Source organism: Biomphalaria glabrata, chromosome 6 (assembly GCF_947242115.1).
Source record: "Biomphalaria glabrata chromosome 6, xgBioGlab47.1, whole genome shotgun sequence".
NCBI lineage: Eukaryota > Metazoa > Mollusca > Gastropoda > Planorbidae > Biomphalaria > Biomphalaria glabrata.
The window spans coordinates 46,855,530-46,876,735 of record NC_074716.1 but is presented as its reverse complement, the minus strand read 5'-3'; the positions used below and the strand labels follow the sequence as shown (position 1 = coordinate 46,876,735).

At 37.8% G+C, this 21,206-nt stretch overlaps 1 protein-coding gene across 4 annotated transcripts in view; it reads right to left on the bottom strand.

The window, feature by feature from the left end:
* The window catches only part of LOC106053814 (four and a half LIM domains protein 2-like), a 176,410-nt gene that overhangs the window by 88,987 nt on the left and 66,217 nt on the right, over positions 1-21,206 (bottom strand). Inside the window, exons 1-2 of one of the 4 annotated variants that reach the window (XM_056032849.1) lie at positions 16,520-16,803; positions 9,832-10,001 (exon numbers count right to left, since the gene is read on the bottom strand). The exons of the other annotated variants lie outside the window; for them this stretch is intronic. Of the exons in view, the coding sequence (XP_055888824.1) occupies positions 9,832-9,897 (66 nt within the window). The 5' untranslated portion in view covers positions 9,898-10,001; positions 16,520-16,803. Of the gene's footprint in view, positions 1-9,831; positions 10,002-16,519; positions 16,804-21,206 lie in introns of those variants that run through there. 4 annotated transcript variants of the gene reach the window in all.

The window sequence follows — 21,206 nt, the reverse complement described above, 5'->3', positions numbered from 1 at the left end:
AAACCTCTGGTAGGGGGTTTAAAATTCAAAACCCCCTGTAGGGGGTTTTAAACTCAAAGCCCCCTGGTAGAGGGATTTGTATCTCAAAACCCCCTGATAGGGTTTTTTTTTTAAATCTCAAAACTTCCTGGTAGGGGGATTTAAACTCAAAACCCCCTGGTAGAGGGTTTTTAACTCAAAACTGCCTCGGCTGTGCTGTGGTAAGTGATGATTTAGTATTAAAATCTCACCTAAAATAAATAAAATGAAAGCAAAAATCAGTCACTTAATTCCGTTCCCCCCCCCCTGCGGGGGGGGGATTTCATTTCGGGGGGGGTTTGAACCCCAAGAACCCCCCCCTGGCTACGCCCATGGGCCTAAGTAAATTATTGTAAGCCGCTCACAAATCTCTTCTATTTTTGCGATGTTTAATCAAATATTGTTTCTACTGTGGCAATATTCTGAATTAAAAATGTTAGGAAGTATTTCAAATCTCAATCTATTTTATCGTGTTGGCATTGTCTCGATGTTCCAGCTTAGATGGTTTCATAGCGACTTAAAACTTTGTTACATAAAAAGCACACATGAAACGGCTTGTTTGGAAGGAATGAAGCCAAATTTCTAATAACGAACGCTTTACTTTCTACAGTTCTTTTCAGACTCGGTCAAGTGCAATAGTACTTTCATGTAGACACAATTTAGCTATTTAAAAAAAAGATGTTAAAATTCAAAAATAAAAAAAAATTCATTCAACTAACAGAGTTAAAATTCACAGGATTAGTTACAGTACAAATCATTAATGGGAAACGAAATTTAAAGTCTCGACATGCTTAAATGAGATCCACTATCGTAGACCCCCATTTACTGGTCATAGACCCCCAATTTATTTGTTCACTTCCGTAGACCCCTGGGGGTCTATATAGATCACCTTGGGAATTACTGACTTAGATGCTCAATATAATTTTGTACAAAGTGTATTATTTTGATAACTGTAGTAATTAGTATAGTAATTAATTAGTGTGACTATATTGGCTACAGGGAATAATAAATGTTTTGTTTTAATACATTGAGACGTTGTATGATTATGAATTATAATCGTTAAATTGAGTGACCTCTATAAATATGGATACCTTAGCATATAGATATAGGAATATTCATATAATAATCTGGTACACTATGCGGCCCGTACCAGAGCGCAGAATCAATACAATAGCCAAGCACTCTAGCAGAGACACTGTCAGACAAACTATTAGCCTAAAGATGCATTGGTCAACGTGGAATGTGCCCTCTCCCCTCTCTAAACACTGGCCAAACTGTTTGAGCTAACAGGTCACCGAAGGCCCAATGTCAGCCTTGTCATTCTAATGACATTGTCATTCGTTTACATGGCTGGCTAGACGCGACAACACAGAAACTCACTTTGCGCAGGTCAGCTTGTCATATCAACTAAATTTTCAGCTTTCTTCTCTCCCTTGTTATTTTCCCCGTAAAGACGCGTTCACACTGCAAGCATTTTATCTTCCTAATCTTACGACAACATTATTATTGTTAATATAATGTACAGTGTTTCTCAAACTTTTTCCAAAACGGAAAACTTTACACATTCAGGGTATTTAGCGAAACACTACTTATTTTTTAGCTTGGATTTTTTCCTATTTGTTTACATAAAAAAATAATAATATACTGTATTCTAAATATATATATATATACTAGCTGGATGTGACGCGCGGTCTGCGGGCTTAAGTTTGGGTACTAATGTTCTACTGGATTGAATTTAGATCTATTTCAAACAAGGAGAATGTTCCGTTCACATTTACCACGAAAATAAAAGTAGACTGTGAAAATGGGTTTACCCGTTCAGTCGACCTTTCATATCAAATATAAAATACTGTATAAACGAGTTAACCCGATTTTGTTAAAAAGTCTCGTTCTTTAATAGAGATATAGTTAAGTACTTTTTTTTTTTGCCTATTTTTAGGGCCCTCCGGTTGTGGAAGGGACATTAAACATACACTAAAGTCTCAGCCATGACATTTATGCCAAGTTTTATCTAGATTGGTCTAACGGTTTTGATTTTTATTTGGGACATATACATGATACATACATACATGCGCATTACTTTCTGCTTTATATATTAGATATGTATATTTATGTGTAGGCTGCACATTATATAAGATTGTGTTTATCTTGTGTAGGCTGCACATTATATAAGATTGTGTTTATCTTGTGTAGGCTGCACATTGTATAAGATTGTGTTTATCTTGTGTAGGCTGCACATTGTATAAGATTGTGTTTATCTTGTGTAGGCTGCACATTATATAAGATTGTGTTTATCTTGCGTAGGCTGCACATTATATAAGATTGTGTTTATCTTGTGTAGGCTGCACATTATATAAGATTGTGTTTATCTTGTGTAGGCTGTACATCATATAAGATTGTGTTTATCTTGTGTAGGCTGCACATTATATAAGATTGTGTTTATCTTGTGTAGGCTGCACATTATATAAGATTGTGTTTATCTTGTGTAGGCTGCAGATTATATAAGATTGTGTTTATCTTGTGTAGGCTGCACATTATATAAGATTGTGTTTATCTTGTGTAGGCTGCACATTGTATAAGATTGTGTTTATCTTGTGTAGGCTGCACATTATATAAGATTGTGTTTATCTTGCGTAGGCTGCACATTATATAAGATTGTGTTTATCTTGTGTAGGCTGCACATTATATAAGATTGTGTTTATCTTGTGTAGGCTGCACATTGTAAAATATTGTGTTTATCTTGCGTAGGCTGCACATTATATAAGATTGTGTTTATCTTGTGTAGGCTGCACATTATATAAGATTGTGTTTATCTTGTGTAGGCTGCACATTGTAAAATATTGTGTTTATCTTGCGTAGGCTGCACATTATATAAGATTGTGTTTATCTTGTGTAGGCTGCACATTGTATAAGATTGTGTTTATCTTGTGTAGGCTGCACATTGTATAAGATTGTGTTTATCTTGTGTAGGCTGCACATTATATAAGATTGTGTTTATCTTGCGTAGGCTGCACATTATATAAGATTGTGTTTATCTTGTGTAGGCTGCACATTATATAAGATTGTGTTTATCTTGTGTAGGCTGCACATTAGATAAGATTGTGTTTATCTTGTGTAGGCTGCACATTGTAACATATTGTGTTTATCTTGTGTAGGCTGCACATTATATAAGATTGTGTTTATCTTGTGTAGGCTGCACATTATATAAGATTGTGTTTATCTTGTGTAGGCTGCACATTATATAAGATTGTGTTTATCTTGTGTAGGCTGCACATTATATAAGATTGTGTTTATCTTGTGTAGGCTGCACATTATATAAGATTGTGTTTATCTTGTGTAGGCTGCACATTGTAAAATATTGTGTTTATCTTGTGTAGGCTGCACATTATATAAGATTGTGTTTATCTTGTGTAGGCTGCACATTATATAAGATTGTGTTTATCTTGTGTAGGCTGCACATTATATAAGATTGTGTTTATCTTGTGTAGGCTGCACATTGTATAAGATTGTGTTTATCTTGTGTAGGCTGTACATCATATAAGATTGTGTTTATCTTGCGTAGGCTGCACATTATATAAGATTGTGTTTATCTTGTGTAGGCTGCACATTATATAAGATTGTGTTTATCTTGTGTAGGCTGCACATTATATAAGATTGTGTTTATCTTGTGTAGGCTGCACATTGTAAAATATTGTGTTTATCTTGTGTAGGCTGCACATTATATAAGATTGTGTTTATCTTGTGTAGGCTGCACATTATATAAGATTGTGTTTATCTTATGAAGGCTGTACATTATATAAGATTGTGTTTATCTTGTGTAGGCTGCACATTGTATAAGATTGTGTTTATCTTGTGTAGGCTGCACATCATATAAGATTGTGTTTATCTTGCATAGGCTGCACATTATATAAGATTGTGATTATCTTGTGTAGGCTGCACATTATATAAGATTGTGTTTATCTTGTGTAGGCTGCACATTAAATAAGATTGTGTTTATCTTGTGTAGGCTGCACATTGTATAAGATTGTGTTTATCTTGTGTAGGCTGCACATTATATAAGATTGTGTTTATCTTGTGTAGGCTGCACATTATATAAGATTATGTTTATCTTGCGTAGGCTGCACAGTAAAGAAGATTATCTGGTCATCTTCGGGTACATAGATTGCTTGAAGGAAGAACCTCGTTGGTTATAATGCACTCATAAGAAATTTAAAATTAGCTGTACGCACGTCGCCAGTATATTCTAGGCCTAGGGCATGAATCAATGACACTGCGTTGAGGGTTTGCTGGCTTACTTTGACCACTCGTTCAGTTTCGAGTGCTACTTACAGAGAACCAATAGATCAATAGATCACGTGTCAGTCATAGCAATATGGCAGTGCTATATTTTTTTTCATGATTTTATTTTTTACTAGTTATTGATACTCGGACAGACAAAGCCAAATTTCAGACCGCTCAGTGTAAACGCAGCCTAAAAGCTATATTACTTGACTGTCTACAAACTGATCGTAGATATTCTCAAAGGAAACCAAACATAATAAAAATGATATAATGATGTTTGCCTTCGAGGCCGAGAATATATAAGGAGTGCAGTATGACACATGGCTTCGCAGTCTTATCTGTGACCTAGATATTTTGCCGCTTCGACACAGACGAAACCGTTATCCGCAGGTGGCAGGTTTAAATAATCTTTTCGCCGTCTACGCCTGTCCTTAGCAGTCGCTTCCCTTTGTATCTCAAATGTGTATCCCTCGGCATTTGTAAGAGAAGTCTTTATATTAATTGAAATAATTGGAGTATTACAGTAAACAATAGAATGTTTTATATTTGTTTCGTTGTATGTTAACGGAAATGTCTCTCCAGAGTTGGAGATTTTCATATATGGCGGTATATTTATAAATAGCTTATCTTTTCTGGTATATCCGGTGTACAAAATAGCTTGTTCAATTATCTAAGGGGACGAAACCCTACATATTTAGTTCATCTGTGAATACTGACGGATCGATTTCACTTGTTGGTACCAAACAAAATAATTAATTAATAATTAAATAATTAAATGGCTAACTGGTTAATTTTATATTGATTCATGTTTTGTCTATGCAAATGAATAATTGTGCAAAGTTTGAACTTGATCCGAAAAAGGGTGTGGCAGAAATAACGTGTACACATTTTTTTACCAGATAGACAGACAGAGTGAGTTGATGTAAGCTTTGTAATTAAAAAAAAAACATCGCGTCTCATGGAACTCCTGCGAGGCTTTAGAATACGCCGTGAGCAGAATTTTTGAAAGGCTGGATAACATTGTGACACGGGGCTCCGATAAGGCCCGCGGACTGTGGTTTTAGCATCACCGACATACACACACAACATACACATCCATGGCGCAGTCCCCGCGTCGCTCATGCAAAGAAAATTAAAAAAAAAAAACAACGAATAAAAGGGGGAAATAAACAGATGCACGTTGAAGCCGTGAAGAGTGACATGTTTATATTGTTACACAGATACAGACACAGGTAGATAAAATAAACTCAAACAGAAAGATGACAAATGTTCAGTGTTTATAATCTCATGCTCATTTCATCCTGAAGTACAGAACTGGAACACATTCAGGTCTTTATGACCTCATGATTAAAGTGGGGAAAAACATTTCTAATATATGTGTGTGTGTTTGCGTACATGTTATTGGAAAGCATTGAAATATGTAATGGTATGGTAATAAGGAGGTGGCGGTCAGTTTAGGGGGCGGTGGATGACTAAGTGACTTGCGTTGAATATTTCCATTGAAGTTATGAAGATTCGCGCGACACGTCGACCTCACTATCTCGCCCTAAAGCCCATCCTTTTTCCAGAAGCAAGATTTGGTCAAGACGTCTGGGGACGAGTTTGGGTGAAGTGAATGACCAGAGACTTTCTCAGTGTGTTATTCTGCTCTGGAGGGGGGGGGGAGCGGTGGCTGAGTGGTTAAGCGCTTGGCTTCCAAACCTGGGGTCCTGGGTTCGAATCTCGGTGAAGGCTGGGAATTCTGAATTTCGGATTTTTAGGGCGTCCCTGAGTGCACCCAACTCTAATGGATACCTGACTTAGGTTGGGGAAGGTAAAGTCGGTTGGTCGTTGTGCTGGCCACATGACAACCTACTCGTTAACCGTTGGCCATAGAAACAGATGACCTTATCAGCCTTATCATCATCTGCCCCATAGATCGCAAGGTCTGAAAGTGGAAACTTTTTTTTTCTTTTTTTTTCTGCTCTAGAGTGCTCCACGGCACTGTGCTGGTTGTTGCATCTCTGTCCGAGTTGTCTAGTTTTGTGACGCTTCGCACAGGCCGCCACGTCCAGACTTCACATGCTAGGAGGTCACTCACAAAGGCCGCGGGATACACATTTGAGACCGAAAGAAAATCCACTGCCGAGGTCAGACGCAGACTGCGAAAAGTTATGCCTGCACAAGGTGTAGCAAAATATTTAGATCGCAGCTGGGGCTGCGTAACCACAGGGAGATTCCGCATTCCTCATTCATCTTCAGACTCAAAGACAAGTCATATTAGTAATAAAGTTTTCTGTTCAGACAAAACCAATTTGTTTAAACTGAATTTTCACAAATAACATTCCAACTGCAGTACAATCAATTCTATCTATAACGTAAATCTATTTATCATCCAAAGTCCCCCAAAATCCCATTCGTATATTTACATTAAACCCTTTTTATTTCCTCTCTAGATCTTTTTATTCCAATTGGTTTCCTTGATGTATATATATATATATATATACAACCTCAAATTTAAAGATTTAATACAAAATGGAAAAACTAAAAATAGCTAGCTTTTTGATGTATCCGGCGTACAAACTAACTAAAGTGCAGATAAGATATGTTTTTTTAAGAGGTTCATGTTCTTTTCTTTAAATTGTTCAGCACTGCAGAATAAAAAAGCACAAAATGAAACCAATATACAGGAAGCTTAAGACGTTCCCTCTATGACTTGTTTCAAAACAATTAGCGCTATTAAAGGAGACACGAAGATGAACTGCCACATTTGGTCAAACTATTCTTTTTTATTTCGTTGGCAAGAGTGAAAAGTCTCCAATAGATCTAATTCTAGAGACGTTTTAACAAAGACAACTCTTATTCTCTACAACAGATGTTTCTGAATTGTTGCAGCCATGCATGTAATTTTAAAAAAAAATACATAAATAATTACCGTATTAAATATTTTCATAGCTGAAGGATTCAATTTACTGGAAATTTTTTTTAAAGAACTCGGAAGTTATTGTGGGATTTTCCTAATAATAGAGGAAAGGGAATTGCCACGCTTAAACGTCTATGCAGGACAAGGTCAAGTCGTAAGGATATAACGTCACGTGATCGGATGATCATGAGTGCAGGTCCACGTGCATGAGATAGGTTAGGTGACAAAAAGGCGGGAAAATGAAGGGTCAAGTCTGTATTCACTCGTCACTAAATAGCAGGGCCGGACCCAACCATTGTAGGGCCCTATGCGAGATGGATTTCTCGGGCCCAAGTTTGGGTAGGGGTACGGATAATAAATGAAAATTAAGAGTTTGTAATAGAAAAAAAAATCGCCTTTTCATTTTATTCATTCTTTACTACGTACAGAATTACTTTATGAGCCTTGCGTGTAGCGAAGTCATACAGTATATCATAAAAATTCTAATTCCTATATAGCTGACGCTCAATAGCAAGAATTTCCAAATGTTTCAATCTGTCTACGAGGATTGTTGACCTCAAGTAATTCTGCACTAGTTTGAGGCGCGAGAAGCTTCTTTCACCAGATTCCACAATTACGGGTATTGTATAATGCAGTAGGATTGGCGTTTTCCACATTGAATGACACCCCAAAATGACAATTTTTGTCTATATATTTCATGAGATTTGTATGAGTTTTCAAAAGATTTTAATAATTTACGTAGATTTCCAGGTCTTTTTAGTATATTTTGCAATTTCAGGAGATTTCCAGGAGCTCCTGGTAAATCAGGCGGCCACGGGAAATCTGTTATAAGTTATAAAATGATTTAATTAAATAATTTACACCTAGAATTAGCGCGGGTCCTATGAAAGTGCGGGGCCCACAGCGGTCGCATAGGTTACAGTGGCCTAAGGCCGGCCCTGCAAAATAGCGGCGTATGCTACGCCGTAGGTCGACTAGTATTTATTGTTTCAAGTTCGATTTTAAAAGAAATAAAACTCAAGAAAATTATATCTACACTTTGTCATTTTTGTATCTTAGTCGTATTTATTTTATATCATCGTCACCTCCGAAACTTCATGTCCAATGAATCAAGGAAGTGAGAAGGAAATCCAACAGAATTCTTGCTCTTCAAACGACTCGTGATAAGGATTATTAGAAGACATATTGAAATAAATAGACACAATTAACAACGTTAGGGACGCTAAAGTGAAATATTACTGATGCCAACTTAAAAATAAACCTTACTATGTGTTACCAGCGGAAGAGTTTAGAAATCTGATTCTGCAGCGCTAAAAAAGTTACAGATAAAATATGCTTTGTAAAATGTATGGCTTATTAAATATTAATACTTCTACTCTTGTACACCAGACACAAAAACAAGCTAAGTATTTATAGATTTGCCCCCTTTATGGAAATTCTCCATTTAGATCTAGATCTAAATAATTTAAATTTGTAGCTTTTGTTTTACTGCCTTTAATTTGCACCCAGAGCTCAAAGACAATAAAAAATGCCATTTAGTTTGATCAGTGGCGTCACTAGGGTCGGTGTCACCCGGTGCGGCCCGCACCCCCCGCACCTGCCTAGTGAAGCCACTGAGTTTGACTAAGTCTCTTTTAAAGAAGATACGAATAAGGAAAAAAGGACCCTAAGTTTTAGAGGCACGCAAAAAAACGTTACTCCTTACCTACCCTCACAAAGAGAATGACCTTTGACCAAGATGTTTACCAGGTAGGGGTCAATGCAAGACAAACATTGACACATCCATGTCAAGTTATTTCAACGTTTTACGTAGGTATACCTTACACCTATGTGTGTAAGAACATCTTAGCCTAGGGCCTCCCTGGAGGGGATTCTAAACGGGCAGAAGTTACTCTATTTCCATAACTAGAGTAGAGAGTGCAGAGGCGAAGTTAGGGTGGGGGAAGGAGGGGGAGAATGTGAAAATCCCCCCCGGGCCCCCACTTGAGGGGGGCTCCCAAATGAGTGTTTTTTTTTACATTAAATATAAAAAAAATTATGCAAAATGCAGGGGCCACAAAAAGGTCAAATCCCCCAAAGCTGCTCTGTTTCTATGGGTGATGGTTAGCGATGATGTCATGCGACCAGCACGACCACCCCCTGCTTTTACTACCTCAAACTTAGACCAAGGACTCATTGGAGTTGTGTTGACTCAGAGGCGTCCAAATAATCCAAAAGTTTCAAACCCAAGCCGAAATCGAGACCCATCACTTCGGATTCTAAACGCCCTACCTAACAAAACATGAATCAATAAACAAAAGTTCTCACTCAATTAGTCAATTAATTATTGGTAATTAATTATTTAGTTAAATATCGAATAAGGAAAATAACTTGTACATTATTGGCAGATATAGTTTTAAGGAGGGAGTTCTTCCCCTTTAGATAAGAGTGTTTTTTTTAAAGATTTTTATATATATTTTGCTTGTTACGAAGTTGCTAACTGAATGTGTCGAGAGGCAATTATATAATCCCTCGAGGCTTTCTTCAAATATACTGGCTTCCATTTATTATGATATCAAGATTATCATCCGACTCATTATCTATGTGGCTAATATAAGAAGTGTGTTCTAATTACTCTGACTTATTCTTACCTTATCACAGGTAACTATAATTTCTGGAATGTCCGAGTCCGGGAAACTCATTATGTGCAGATGCATCCAAACAGGAATGGTTTTGACCGGTTTGAACTAGTTTATTTGTATAAATGTCTCTTTGAGTAATTTTACAATATCCATCCGACCTTAACAAATGTTGGTTTAATCTATTGACGCATTTTAAAAAAACATATCCTGATGAGCATCAAGCAAATTTTTTAACCCAAAAATTACATTAAGCAATGGGTTGAAATTTGCAATAACACTGCAAGGGTCAAAATCAAAAGGATAATCACTGAAATCAAACTACAAATAAATAAATAAGCATGCACTTATAAACAGAGAAATGGAATTAGAATTAATTTACAAGCACAGGCCACAGAATAGGAAATGTTTAAGCTGCTTTCACACAGAACTGAACGGAAGGATGATTAAAAATGTATTGACATTGTGGTTGCTGGTGTGTTGGTTAAAGTTGGTTTGTATAGTGAGATTTCTATTTTCGGCCTAACCTTGAAAAGACTAGAAACTAGAAAAGACACAAAATAGAGCAGTGAGATTCATTGCAAACGAATATTCACATTTGATAAGAGCAACACCTTTAGTAAAATCACTAAATTTAGAAACTTTTCAGGATAGAAGACTTAAAAGTATAGTAGCAATCATACATAAATCACTGAACCATAATCTTCAAATACAAAAACAAAATTTAATAAAATACTCAGAAAGACACAAAAATAAAGACACATTCCTTGTTCCATATTTTAGGACAAATTTGTACAAATACTCTTTCTTCCCTAGTGCTATTAGAGCATGGAAATCAAAGGGAACTAACTTCGATAAAAATGATCTTTTTCTGAATGTAATAGCACTTCAACGAGAAAAACTATCCTGTTAATAAAATAAAATTAAAAATACTAGCTGCTTTGTGCATTTCTTTTCTCAATACATTTTACTTGAAAAACAAGTCAGATTTAGCAGAGGAATGACATAAGAAGCGAGCATTAAACAGGAACGGGTGGTACGGAGTCAAATTACAGAGACAATACAATAAGCGACTAAAATAAAGATAATATACGCGCTTTCACTCCAGTCTTTTTATGAGCACACAAACACGCACGCACAATATTCTCTGGTTATATAGTCAATAAATCTATTCGCCAGGCTTAGGATATATAGGTAGGAAGATGCGTTCATGGAAATTGGAATCTGGGCACAGATCTCAAAAACGGCTCTATCGATTTTCCTATAAATTTTAGAATTAATGTATATCGCTGAGAAAAGAATTACTAGCTCGTTGGCCACATTTCGGTTTGACTCTTATAATTTTTCATAGTAAAAAAAAAAAAAAGAAATGAATTAAATTAGGCATGGAGTTGTCAGCCTTAGTGTACCGATCACTGAGTTGTTTATTTCATCGCAAGAACAAGTGAATACCTAGGTTTTGGTTGCCCTGCCTCATCGTGGCGCTCGCGTGGAAACGGCCATTAGAGGAAATGGCTAGGCTAAATGGGTAGCAACACAAGACTCCCGTGGGGATGCCCACGGGTAGACGAGAGTCCACCCATTGTACGGGCGGGGTTGTAAAAAAAGTCCCCACGAACACGTCCCACATCCATGCGCTGTTCCTCAAAGGGACGGTTACATAAATGGCGGGTCCCCCACGGCTAGCTTGGTACAACGAAGGAAAATGGCGGAGGCTCCCGGTGCCCTCGGCCTTCGGCCATGTGTAGCCAAGCATGCGTCGGGGGCCAAAGGCATTGGAAACAGCAATGTTTCACATAGGCATTGACTCGGGTCTCTCTCAAACAGAACTGTGTTCTCACAGTTTTTTTTTTTTTTTACTGTTTGGCGTCCAAACAGGTTTTTTTTCAAACTTAGGGCTCGAAGAGCCTTCGGCTCAGCCCTTGGACATCAACAAGGTCCAGACTGGTTAACAATTTTAACCATCGTTTAGTACAGAATGGGCCACAGTCGAGTCTCTGTCAATAATCGATGTTATCACCTTGAAGAAATAATGCCAATTGAATAATAATAAAAAAAAAAATAAATAAACCTCCACTCTCCGTGACGTCACTAAACGTCGCGTTCAAAGTCTGTCAACTATGGTGCGTCGCTACGCTAAATGGTATTATTCTGTTTTTCATTCGACTATGATGTTATCATCACTATTTAGAATTCGATTGTTATTATTCCATGATTTAACAGTCAACGGATGGGGCATCAATGAATGAAAGAACAAAACCACGGGCGTTGTTGTCTTGTTGAAACGCAGACCTCTGCCGTTCCGCTTGAGTGATTTCATCCTCGCCTAAGTCTATCAGTTCTCGCAAGCTAAATTCTAGGGTCCCAGGGTGCAATCAGACAAACGTAAGCACACACGCGCGCACTGACTTTTTTGGAAAATGGAGAAACAGGAAGGACAGAGGTAGGGGGAAGAAGACATATGACCTCTCGTAAACAACAGCCTTAAAGTACACGTCTTGTGACGTGATGAAATAGGAATGTCATTTAAAAAAAAAGCCCCTGCTAAATGAGACAAGATGGCTGCCTCTCAAACTGTAATCGTGTATTTAAAAAAAATAAAATAAATAAAAGCAAAATAGTGCTTTTTTTTTTTTTTTTTTTTAAATACTAAGGGGAAGAACTCCACATTTACAACCTATTATCTCAATACTGTTAGATTTAATTCCTCTTTTCGATATCAAACAAATTTAACTAATTTTAATTAATTTACTGGTTAATGTTTTGGTTGATTCATGTTTTGTCAGGCACAATGATTAATTTGCAAAGTCTCAACTTGATCCGAAAATGGAAGGTGGGATAAATAAATAACGAGGGTGTCATGTGGCCATAACAACGACCAACCGCCTTTACTTTCCCCCAACTAATGTCAGCTGGGTGGACTCAAAGACGCCCAAAGATCCCGAAATTAAAATCCCAGTATTCACCAGGATTCGGACCCGGACCAAGGTTTGAAAGCCAAGCGCTTTACCGCTCAGCCACCGTGGGACCAATAAAGTGTTCAAAATTTTATATGCAGAATGCAGAGATGATGTATTTTAGTGTTTAGTAGTTTGTGTTCACCAGGTGAGAAGAGGCTTCAGACATTGCCAGCGGCAGATCTTTGTGGAGACAGCTTGCAGCCCAATGCGCCGAAAGGCGCTGGAGGATCTTTTTAATAAGTAAGTAAATTTTACTAAGTAAGTAAGTAAGAAGTAAATAAGACATACGTTTTACTGCGTAAGTAAGTTTGTGTTTTGGCATAGGGCATAGAGAAAAATCTGTTTATTTAAATGAACAGTCTGGTAAATCAAGATAGCTGTTTATGAGATCCTGCATCAATTTAAATTCGATGGGGGAGTGTACTTGCCATAACAGCACGATAGAATCACCCCATTCCACCGTAACTCCTCTATCGACAATGAATCGAACCCTAGAGATCTTGTGGGGAGTTTCACAATATACTCAGCAATGTCAAGGGCGTTTAATTAGACCTCAATGTAGCCAACTCAAATAAGCACCAAACGGAAGAGCTGAAAAAATGTGTTTCTGCAGTGCTAAAAAATCCCAAATAAATGATCATATATATATATATATATAAGCTTATCAACACTTCCTTTATTCTGTACTCCGGATACACCAATAAGCAATCTAATTAATAGTATTTCCGTCACAGATGAAAATGTCCAATATCGTCATAGTATCAACGAATGGTCTTAAAAAATCGATGGGTTAACACTCTTGTTCAATATCAGTAACAACAATTAAACAAAACAAGGTTACAAAGACAGTTTGTGTGGATACACAAACTCAAAATCCACCCCTCCCCCCCGAAGTGATCCACCCAGGTAGGTTTCAATGTTTTCAGAAAGAACATCAGAATAAAATTCTATCAAAGACAAATGACAGAGAAGAATGGAGAAAGAAGGTTGACAGATCTTGTGTGGTGCCCCAGCGGTCCAGCAGACCAAATGATAGGTGAAAGTGAATCTGAAGTTAGATGTGAACCTGGCTTTACTGATGTCTTATAATGAATATCTAATTGATCTAATTTTTTTGTAAAGGGTCAATCTCTTATTCCTCAGGAAAAACAATTTCCGTAAAAAAAAAAGATTCCGTTAGTTAAGTGTTCTTTGGGTATATTCCTGGGCTGCAGTTCACGCAGTTCTCGAAAAAGAGAAAACTAGCCTTTGCATCAGAACTTTGAATGGTCTAAAATATTATGATATCGGATTTTCACTATCTTTTCTAGTTTACGAGATCTAAACGGAACGGACAGATGGACAGACATTCCACACAAAACTAACAGCGTCTTTCCCCCTATCGGGGGCCGCTAAAAAAAATAAAATACTTTGCCACGTAAGCTTCACATTGAACAAAAAATTCTAAGTAAAAAATGCAATGAAAAAAAAAAAAAGATCTATAACCGAGTCATTCAGATAAATACGCAAAGGTAAATACAATATTGATACGCAAAGGTAAATATAATATTGAAAGGCGAATCTATTTCTGAGTTCGTGGGTATACTCTATGAACTATGCAATGTGTCAATGAAAAATGGAATTTTAATGAAGTTACGTTATCTGGGTCACGTCCGGGTGTTGGCTAGGTGTGTCTTCAAAATCTGTGCTGGAGCAGTGGAGATCAATAGTAGACTAAGTGTTTCTTAAGTTGTACATTCGTAGCCTTAAAGTAAATTCAATTTTGTTGAACGAGAACAGCAGAAAATCTTATAATTAACAAACGTCCAATCAATGAAAGAAGATGATTGAGTCACACTGTCCTGAGATTATACAAGTGTAAGCTTATTCATTAACGTTTAATTAGAAGCATAGAGACATTGGTTTTTTCCCCAGTTGTTATCAAACTTGGATAAAAAGGATTCTTATTTGAATTAATCCTAGCATATGGAATAAGGAAACACAATTTATCCTTGTGGTTTTTCTCCAGAATATGTGTGTGTGTGTGTGTTTGTAAGTTATGGCTCAGTGTTAGATGTTTTTCTCCTTTACTTTTTAGTCTCCTGTTTCTAAATGTAGTGATTTTATCAAATGGTGTTACAAAAGTTGAGTGTGAGCAGCCACTGCTTATGGTGTGCAGCTGCACTTTCTTCAACATTTTACAAGAACACACTGTTGACAGAGAGAAGACTTCCTCGGCTTAAAAGCCACAAGAAGCAATTAAGGAGCCTGAAGCTCTGGAACTAGGGAAAAGAAAAGAGCCGTCCTTCGGGCTGTCTGTGAACTGGATTGTAGACCTGGAGCGACACTGGAAAGGATGTCGTTGGTCTGTAAAAATGTTTGTCAGTAAGGACAGGTGATTCTAGGAACTAGACTCTCTATGTGTATCGACGGTTTGATTGTTTTTGTCATTGTAAATAATCATTTACTGCTAACCCTCGTTTAGTTGCCTCCCTTAAATGTATTGTAATATTCATCTGTGATTATTTCCCTTACATTGGAAAGGGAGGGGGGCATACACGTCTTTAAAAGTAAAGTTCCCCTTTCAGACCTTCAGACCTTGCGATCTATAGGGCAGATGATGTAAAGGTAATATGTTTCTGTGTCCACAGTTAACTCGGGTGCCATGTGGCCAGCACAACGACCAACCGCCATTACTTTTCCCCAACTAGTGTCTCTCGAACCCTTTAGAGCTGGGTGGACTCAGAGGCGCCCGAAGATCCCGAAATTAAAAATCCAAGTCTTCGACCCCCGGTTCGGAAGCCAAGCGCTTTACCGCTCAGCCACCGCGCCTCCTACACATGCTAATTGAAAGAAAAAAACTGGGTTGTTGCAGAGATTTATGAATTCACTGATCTAAGCCAGAAACTCCAGGTACTGACAAATGTGAGACAGTATTATTAGTTTGTATAGAGACGCACCATAGATGACGGACTTTGAACGCGACATTTAGTGACGTCACGACTTAGTTGGGTTAGAGATTATTAATGTAAATAAAGTCAGTTGGTGTAAGGACTTCAGAGGAATAACGTGATATTACAGACAGAGACTCGACTGTGGCCTTTTTCAATATTAAACGACATCTAATTTTGTATAACGGTTTGGACTTAGTCTATTTCTATTTGTTCCATGTGTAGGTCTTGTTACTTGTTAGTTAAGTACATCGAATACACCCGTACAAGAAACCCAGACAAGTCCAGAGTAATCTGTCACAAGTCAGACAGCCATCAACAACTACAGGGGCAAGGCCTATCACACCAACATGCGCAATTGTGAATGGACTCAAAAACACAACAATATAGTGATAAGCAACCAGCGAGCAACCTGCTTTTTTTTTTTTTGGTGCTTAGTAACTAAAGAGCAGCCTATGAAGGAAGATACCCTAGAGACTCTGGCGATGGATATAAACTACACTCATAGCAAGCCTATATCCAATATATACAAGACAAGCCCTCACCTGGACCCCCCACCCCACCCAGAAAAGAGGAAGAGAGGATGGTCCAGAAATACGGGGCGCCAAGAAAGGGACGTCCAGAACCAAGACGCCTGAAGGAAGTTGGTTGGTGGTGTTAACCCCACACGGGACCAAAGGCGGAGATGATGAAGCAACCTGCTTAGTTTTATAATCAACTACGGTTAATTACGTTAAGTTGCAATCATTTCAATCGGGGAAAAAAACAATTTATGTGAACAAAAATCCTTTGAACACCACAATATTAAACCTTGTATCGCACGGCTCGTGAAGTTAATTCCGTTACACTTCTATTACACTATACAAACAAAGCCGCAAACACAAGATGACATTGTAGACGACTGTAATCTTTTTAATCCAAGAATAAATGGCCCACATACAGTGTATGATAGATTGGTATCCTACGCAGGCGTACACTGAAGTAACGATAGAATAATGCAACAACATGAGATTAAGATCCGTAGCTCATATAAAGAAACACAAAGTGAACTCCATACAATCACTGGAAATAAACAACAACCAAATGAAGCCTTAATCCCTTGTGTTTACTTGACGTTTAAAGCGTTCTAAATATAACTCTAACAATCTAGACAACTCTTTTTGAAAAAAAACAAAACATAACGATTGTCTTCCCCTTCTAATTTTGTTTAAAGCACTACGTTCATATGTCAAACGTACTTTTTCAAAAGAGTTGTCAACTTCCCCACAACTGACGGTCAATGAAAAAAAAAATTAGATGTTTAAACATAGAGTTTCAACTAGCATTCCTTAAAAAAAAAGAGGGAAGTGGCCTCCTTGGGGAGTTAGGACGGTATCAGTACAAACATTTCAACACACATGCAAAATGCACTGCGACAGTCCTACGAGAAAGGCGAACACATATACTAACCACTCCTTATTTAGCTTTAAAAAAAAAATTGGCCTATAATCTCAATCTCCCTCACCCCGCCCCCATCCTCTTTCTCGTGCAGCACCGCCCCCCTCCCCTCAGATTTCCCCCCTCGCCAGACAAACATTTCCAAAGTTGGCAGTTCTCGGCTGCCGCTTTTAACAGTTCTTAAGTTTGAAACATGCCCGATAAATACACATGCAGGGCGGGGGGAGACGGCAGGGGAAGAAGACGGCATCAGCAGTGGTGTGACAGAGGTCTCAATGTTGCGAGAATACGAAAAAGGGGGGGGGGACTCACGGGAAGTCGCCTTTGTGGGACCGTGAAGACAGGTCACCCACCCGAGGAGACAGGCAGAAATAAACAAGACATATTATAAACATTTATAGATGACACGATATGATACAGTCATCGAATAAGAGCTACCACATAGTCCAATATGCTCGCAAAGCAAGACACGATATGATACAGCAGTGATGCCCGACCTAATTCAACCTGCAAGCCATTTAAATTTCCGACACTCGTGTCGCGGGCCACATGACCAAAATGGTTCTTGTAGATTCTTAATTTCCTTTTCATAAAGGCATAAATGTTAAAGCTCTTGGTACCAATTTAACGTAGGTAAAGATACATTTTTCAACCTTATATATTTTTTAATGGGATGGGGAGATTTTCTACACTTTATACCGACGTTTCGGCGGGCCGGATGGAACCTCGTCACGGGCCGGATCTGGCCCGCGGGCCGTATTTTGAGCATCACTGTGATACAGTCATCGAATAAGAGCTACCACATAGTCCTTTATGCTCGCATAGCAAGACACAATTAATAAGACAAATGAAATACAAAACTGTTGAACCTTCAGAACAAGACATCAACAAGATACACACGAAGCTCTAAGAGTAACAAGTGATACATCAATCCTAATTGTCTATACAGCGAGACACAGGGAGAACAGAAGTAGACGTCATATCAGGGAGTTCTAGATCATTAGGACACGATGAAAATACAGTTCACATTAAAGACCACCTTTGGGGGTAAACAGACGATTGAGTGGCCAACACAATGACATACCACCTGACATTCTTCAATATTTGGTATGCATTGGAACATATTCAAAACCTAATGCAGTCAATCAAACCAGGTTTTTGAACCCTTTCTATCAGTGAAGTAAGTAAGTGCTCTACGTTCTGCTGTCAGTAAACAGATGGGGAAATCAGAGAATGGAATAATAAATCAGTGAATAGAATGGTAAATCACTGAATGAAATAATAAATCGTGAATAGAATGGTAAATCAGTGAATGAAATAATAAATCAGTGAATAGAATGGTAAATCAGCGAATGGAATAATAAATCAGTGAATGGAAAAATAAATCAGTGAATGGAATAATAAATCAGTGAATGGAATAATAAATCAGTGAATGGAATGGTAAATCAGTAAATGGAAAAATAAATCAGTGAATGGAATAATAAATCAGTGAATGGAATTGTAAATCAGAGAATGGAATAATTAATCAGTGAATGGAAAAATAAATCAGTGAATGGAAAAATAAATCAGTAAAGACATCAGTGAATCAGTCAGGAAATAGTTACGGAGACTTCAAGTCACATTTCTATTACGGGCCAAAGATCAAAATCACCGAAGCGGCAATGAATCTGCTTGACGTCATGTCTACCCCCTGCCCTCCCTCGTTCCTTCAAGACACAGGTCACCGAGTTCAGCTCGTGAGTGATTGAAAGGGACTAAACGACTCCGTCCCAATCCATTTGCTTCTTGGCCAGAGCATATCGTTGTCAAGAGTGTTTGAGGGTTAAACAAGCTGAAAGGTGAGTGTAGATACATGTAGATTGAATGTGTGCAGTTTAAAACTACTCGACAAAGTAGGTCAACACACCGCCATTGAGTGACTGAATTCACTAACAGTTTCACTGTTGCAATGATTACTTTTTGCTGAGTCGACTGATAAACAAGGATTCTCAAGCTGTGAATTTAGAGTTTGTATTTCAACCAAGTTTAATACAGGCGTAATACAAAGCATACATATTACATATACACAAAGGCAGCACAGAGGACTATATTTTAAATGTTGTTTTATTGTTTCGAATCAGACGGTTGATGGTTCGTGCCCTGGTCAGGGCTGTCCATTATATTTCTATAAATTTAATGTTCATTAAAAATTTGGTGCCTAGTAATGTCTTAATATATATATAGAGAGCGTAGACATCATCCATTGCTTGGGCACTTAGCTTCATATTTGTCGTACAATGTAACACATATATATATATCATGATTTTTGTTTCAAAGTGATAAAGTAATGAATATCTATATTCCTAAGGGCCCTGATTCATTTATAAACTGATCTACTGACTTGATTCTCATATTACTCATTTTCCCACTTGCTGTGAACGAAAATAAACGAAAATATATTCAGTTACAACTTTATGTGTACCTGTAACAACTAAACACCTTTCCCGATCGAAACCGCAGCGGTTAAATTTACCAAAAACGATTTTACATTTGCGATTCAGACCCAATATGGTTATTGAAGCCCACCTATCAAAAAGCTCAGGATTAAGCTATCTTCCATTTTTAAACACAATTGAAGCTCCTTTTGTACGTAAACATCAATCATACTTCTTCCAGTAATCTAAAACAGTCACATTGTTAAAGCTGAACAAAATAGTTCAATTGTAAGAACTCTCATTTTATGGACATTTCCTGCTGTTCATAAAACTAAGTTGTTTGTTTTTTTTAGGCAGTATAAATAATGCTCAGTGATTACTTCCCTTGCCCTGCAATGTCAATTTTCATTTTTGTGGCCCTTGGAACTCAGCTTTGACTTTAGTGTCTTTTTGTCTCCCCTTAAGCGAACTACTTGTGTGTTTGCGAACTCCTTCGTTCCATCTTCTCTCCCCTTCCCCCTTCCCATTCTAGCATCAGTTGATTGTGTAACCAAATTGTTAGGTTTGACATTGCTTCTAAGTTTTTGAGTTTTATTGTTTAGTGTGTGTCTTGGCCTACATCTGCCGCAGAGCTACTATGGTTGATGTATAGAAAACATGCAAAGAAACTGAACCACTTCTACATGACATGTCTAGAAACTGAACCACTTCTACATGACATGTCTAGAAACTGAACCACTTCTACATGACATGTCTAGAAACTGAACCACTTCTACATGACATGTCTAGAAACTGAACCACTTCTACATGACATGTCTAGAAACTGAACCACTTCTACATGACATGTCTAGAAACTGAACCACTTCTACGTGACATGTCTAGAAACTGAACCACTTCTACATGACATGTCTAGAAACTGAACCACTTCTACATGACATGTCTAGAAACTGAACCACTTCTACATGACATGTCTAGAAACTGAACCACTTCTACGTGACATGTCTAGAAACTGAACCACTTCTACATGACATGTCTAGAAACTGAACCACTTCTACATGACATGTCTAGAAACTGAACCACTTCTACATGACATGTCTAAGAAACTGAACCACTTCTACATGACATGTCTAGAAACTGAACCATTTCTACATGACATGTCTAGAAACTGAACCACTTCTACATGACATGTCTAAGAAACTGAACCACTTCTACATGACATGTCTAAGAAACTGAACCACTTCTACATGACATGTCTAAGAAACTGAACCACTTCTACATGACATGTCTAACAAACTGAACCACTTTTACATGACATGTCTAGAAACTGAACCACTTCTACATGACATGTCTAAGAAACTGAACCACTTCTACATGAAATGTCTAGAAACTGAACCACTTCTACATGACATGTCTAAGAAAAATACTGAATGTCAAATGGCAAGAAAAATTCCAGCAAAGAGCGGATCTGCAAAGCATCCACACAATCCTGATTCTGTACCTGCTGCGATGGGCAGGACACGTTTGCAGAATGGAAGACCACCGCATCCTTAAACGCCTCCTGTATGGCCAATTAAAGGAAGGAAAGCGATCGCAAGGCGGACAAAGAAAACGCTTCAGGGACACCTTCAAAGCTTCTCTGAAGGCGT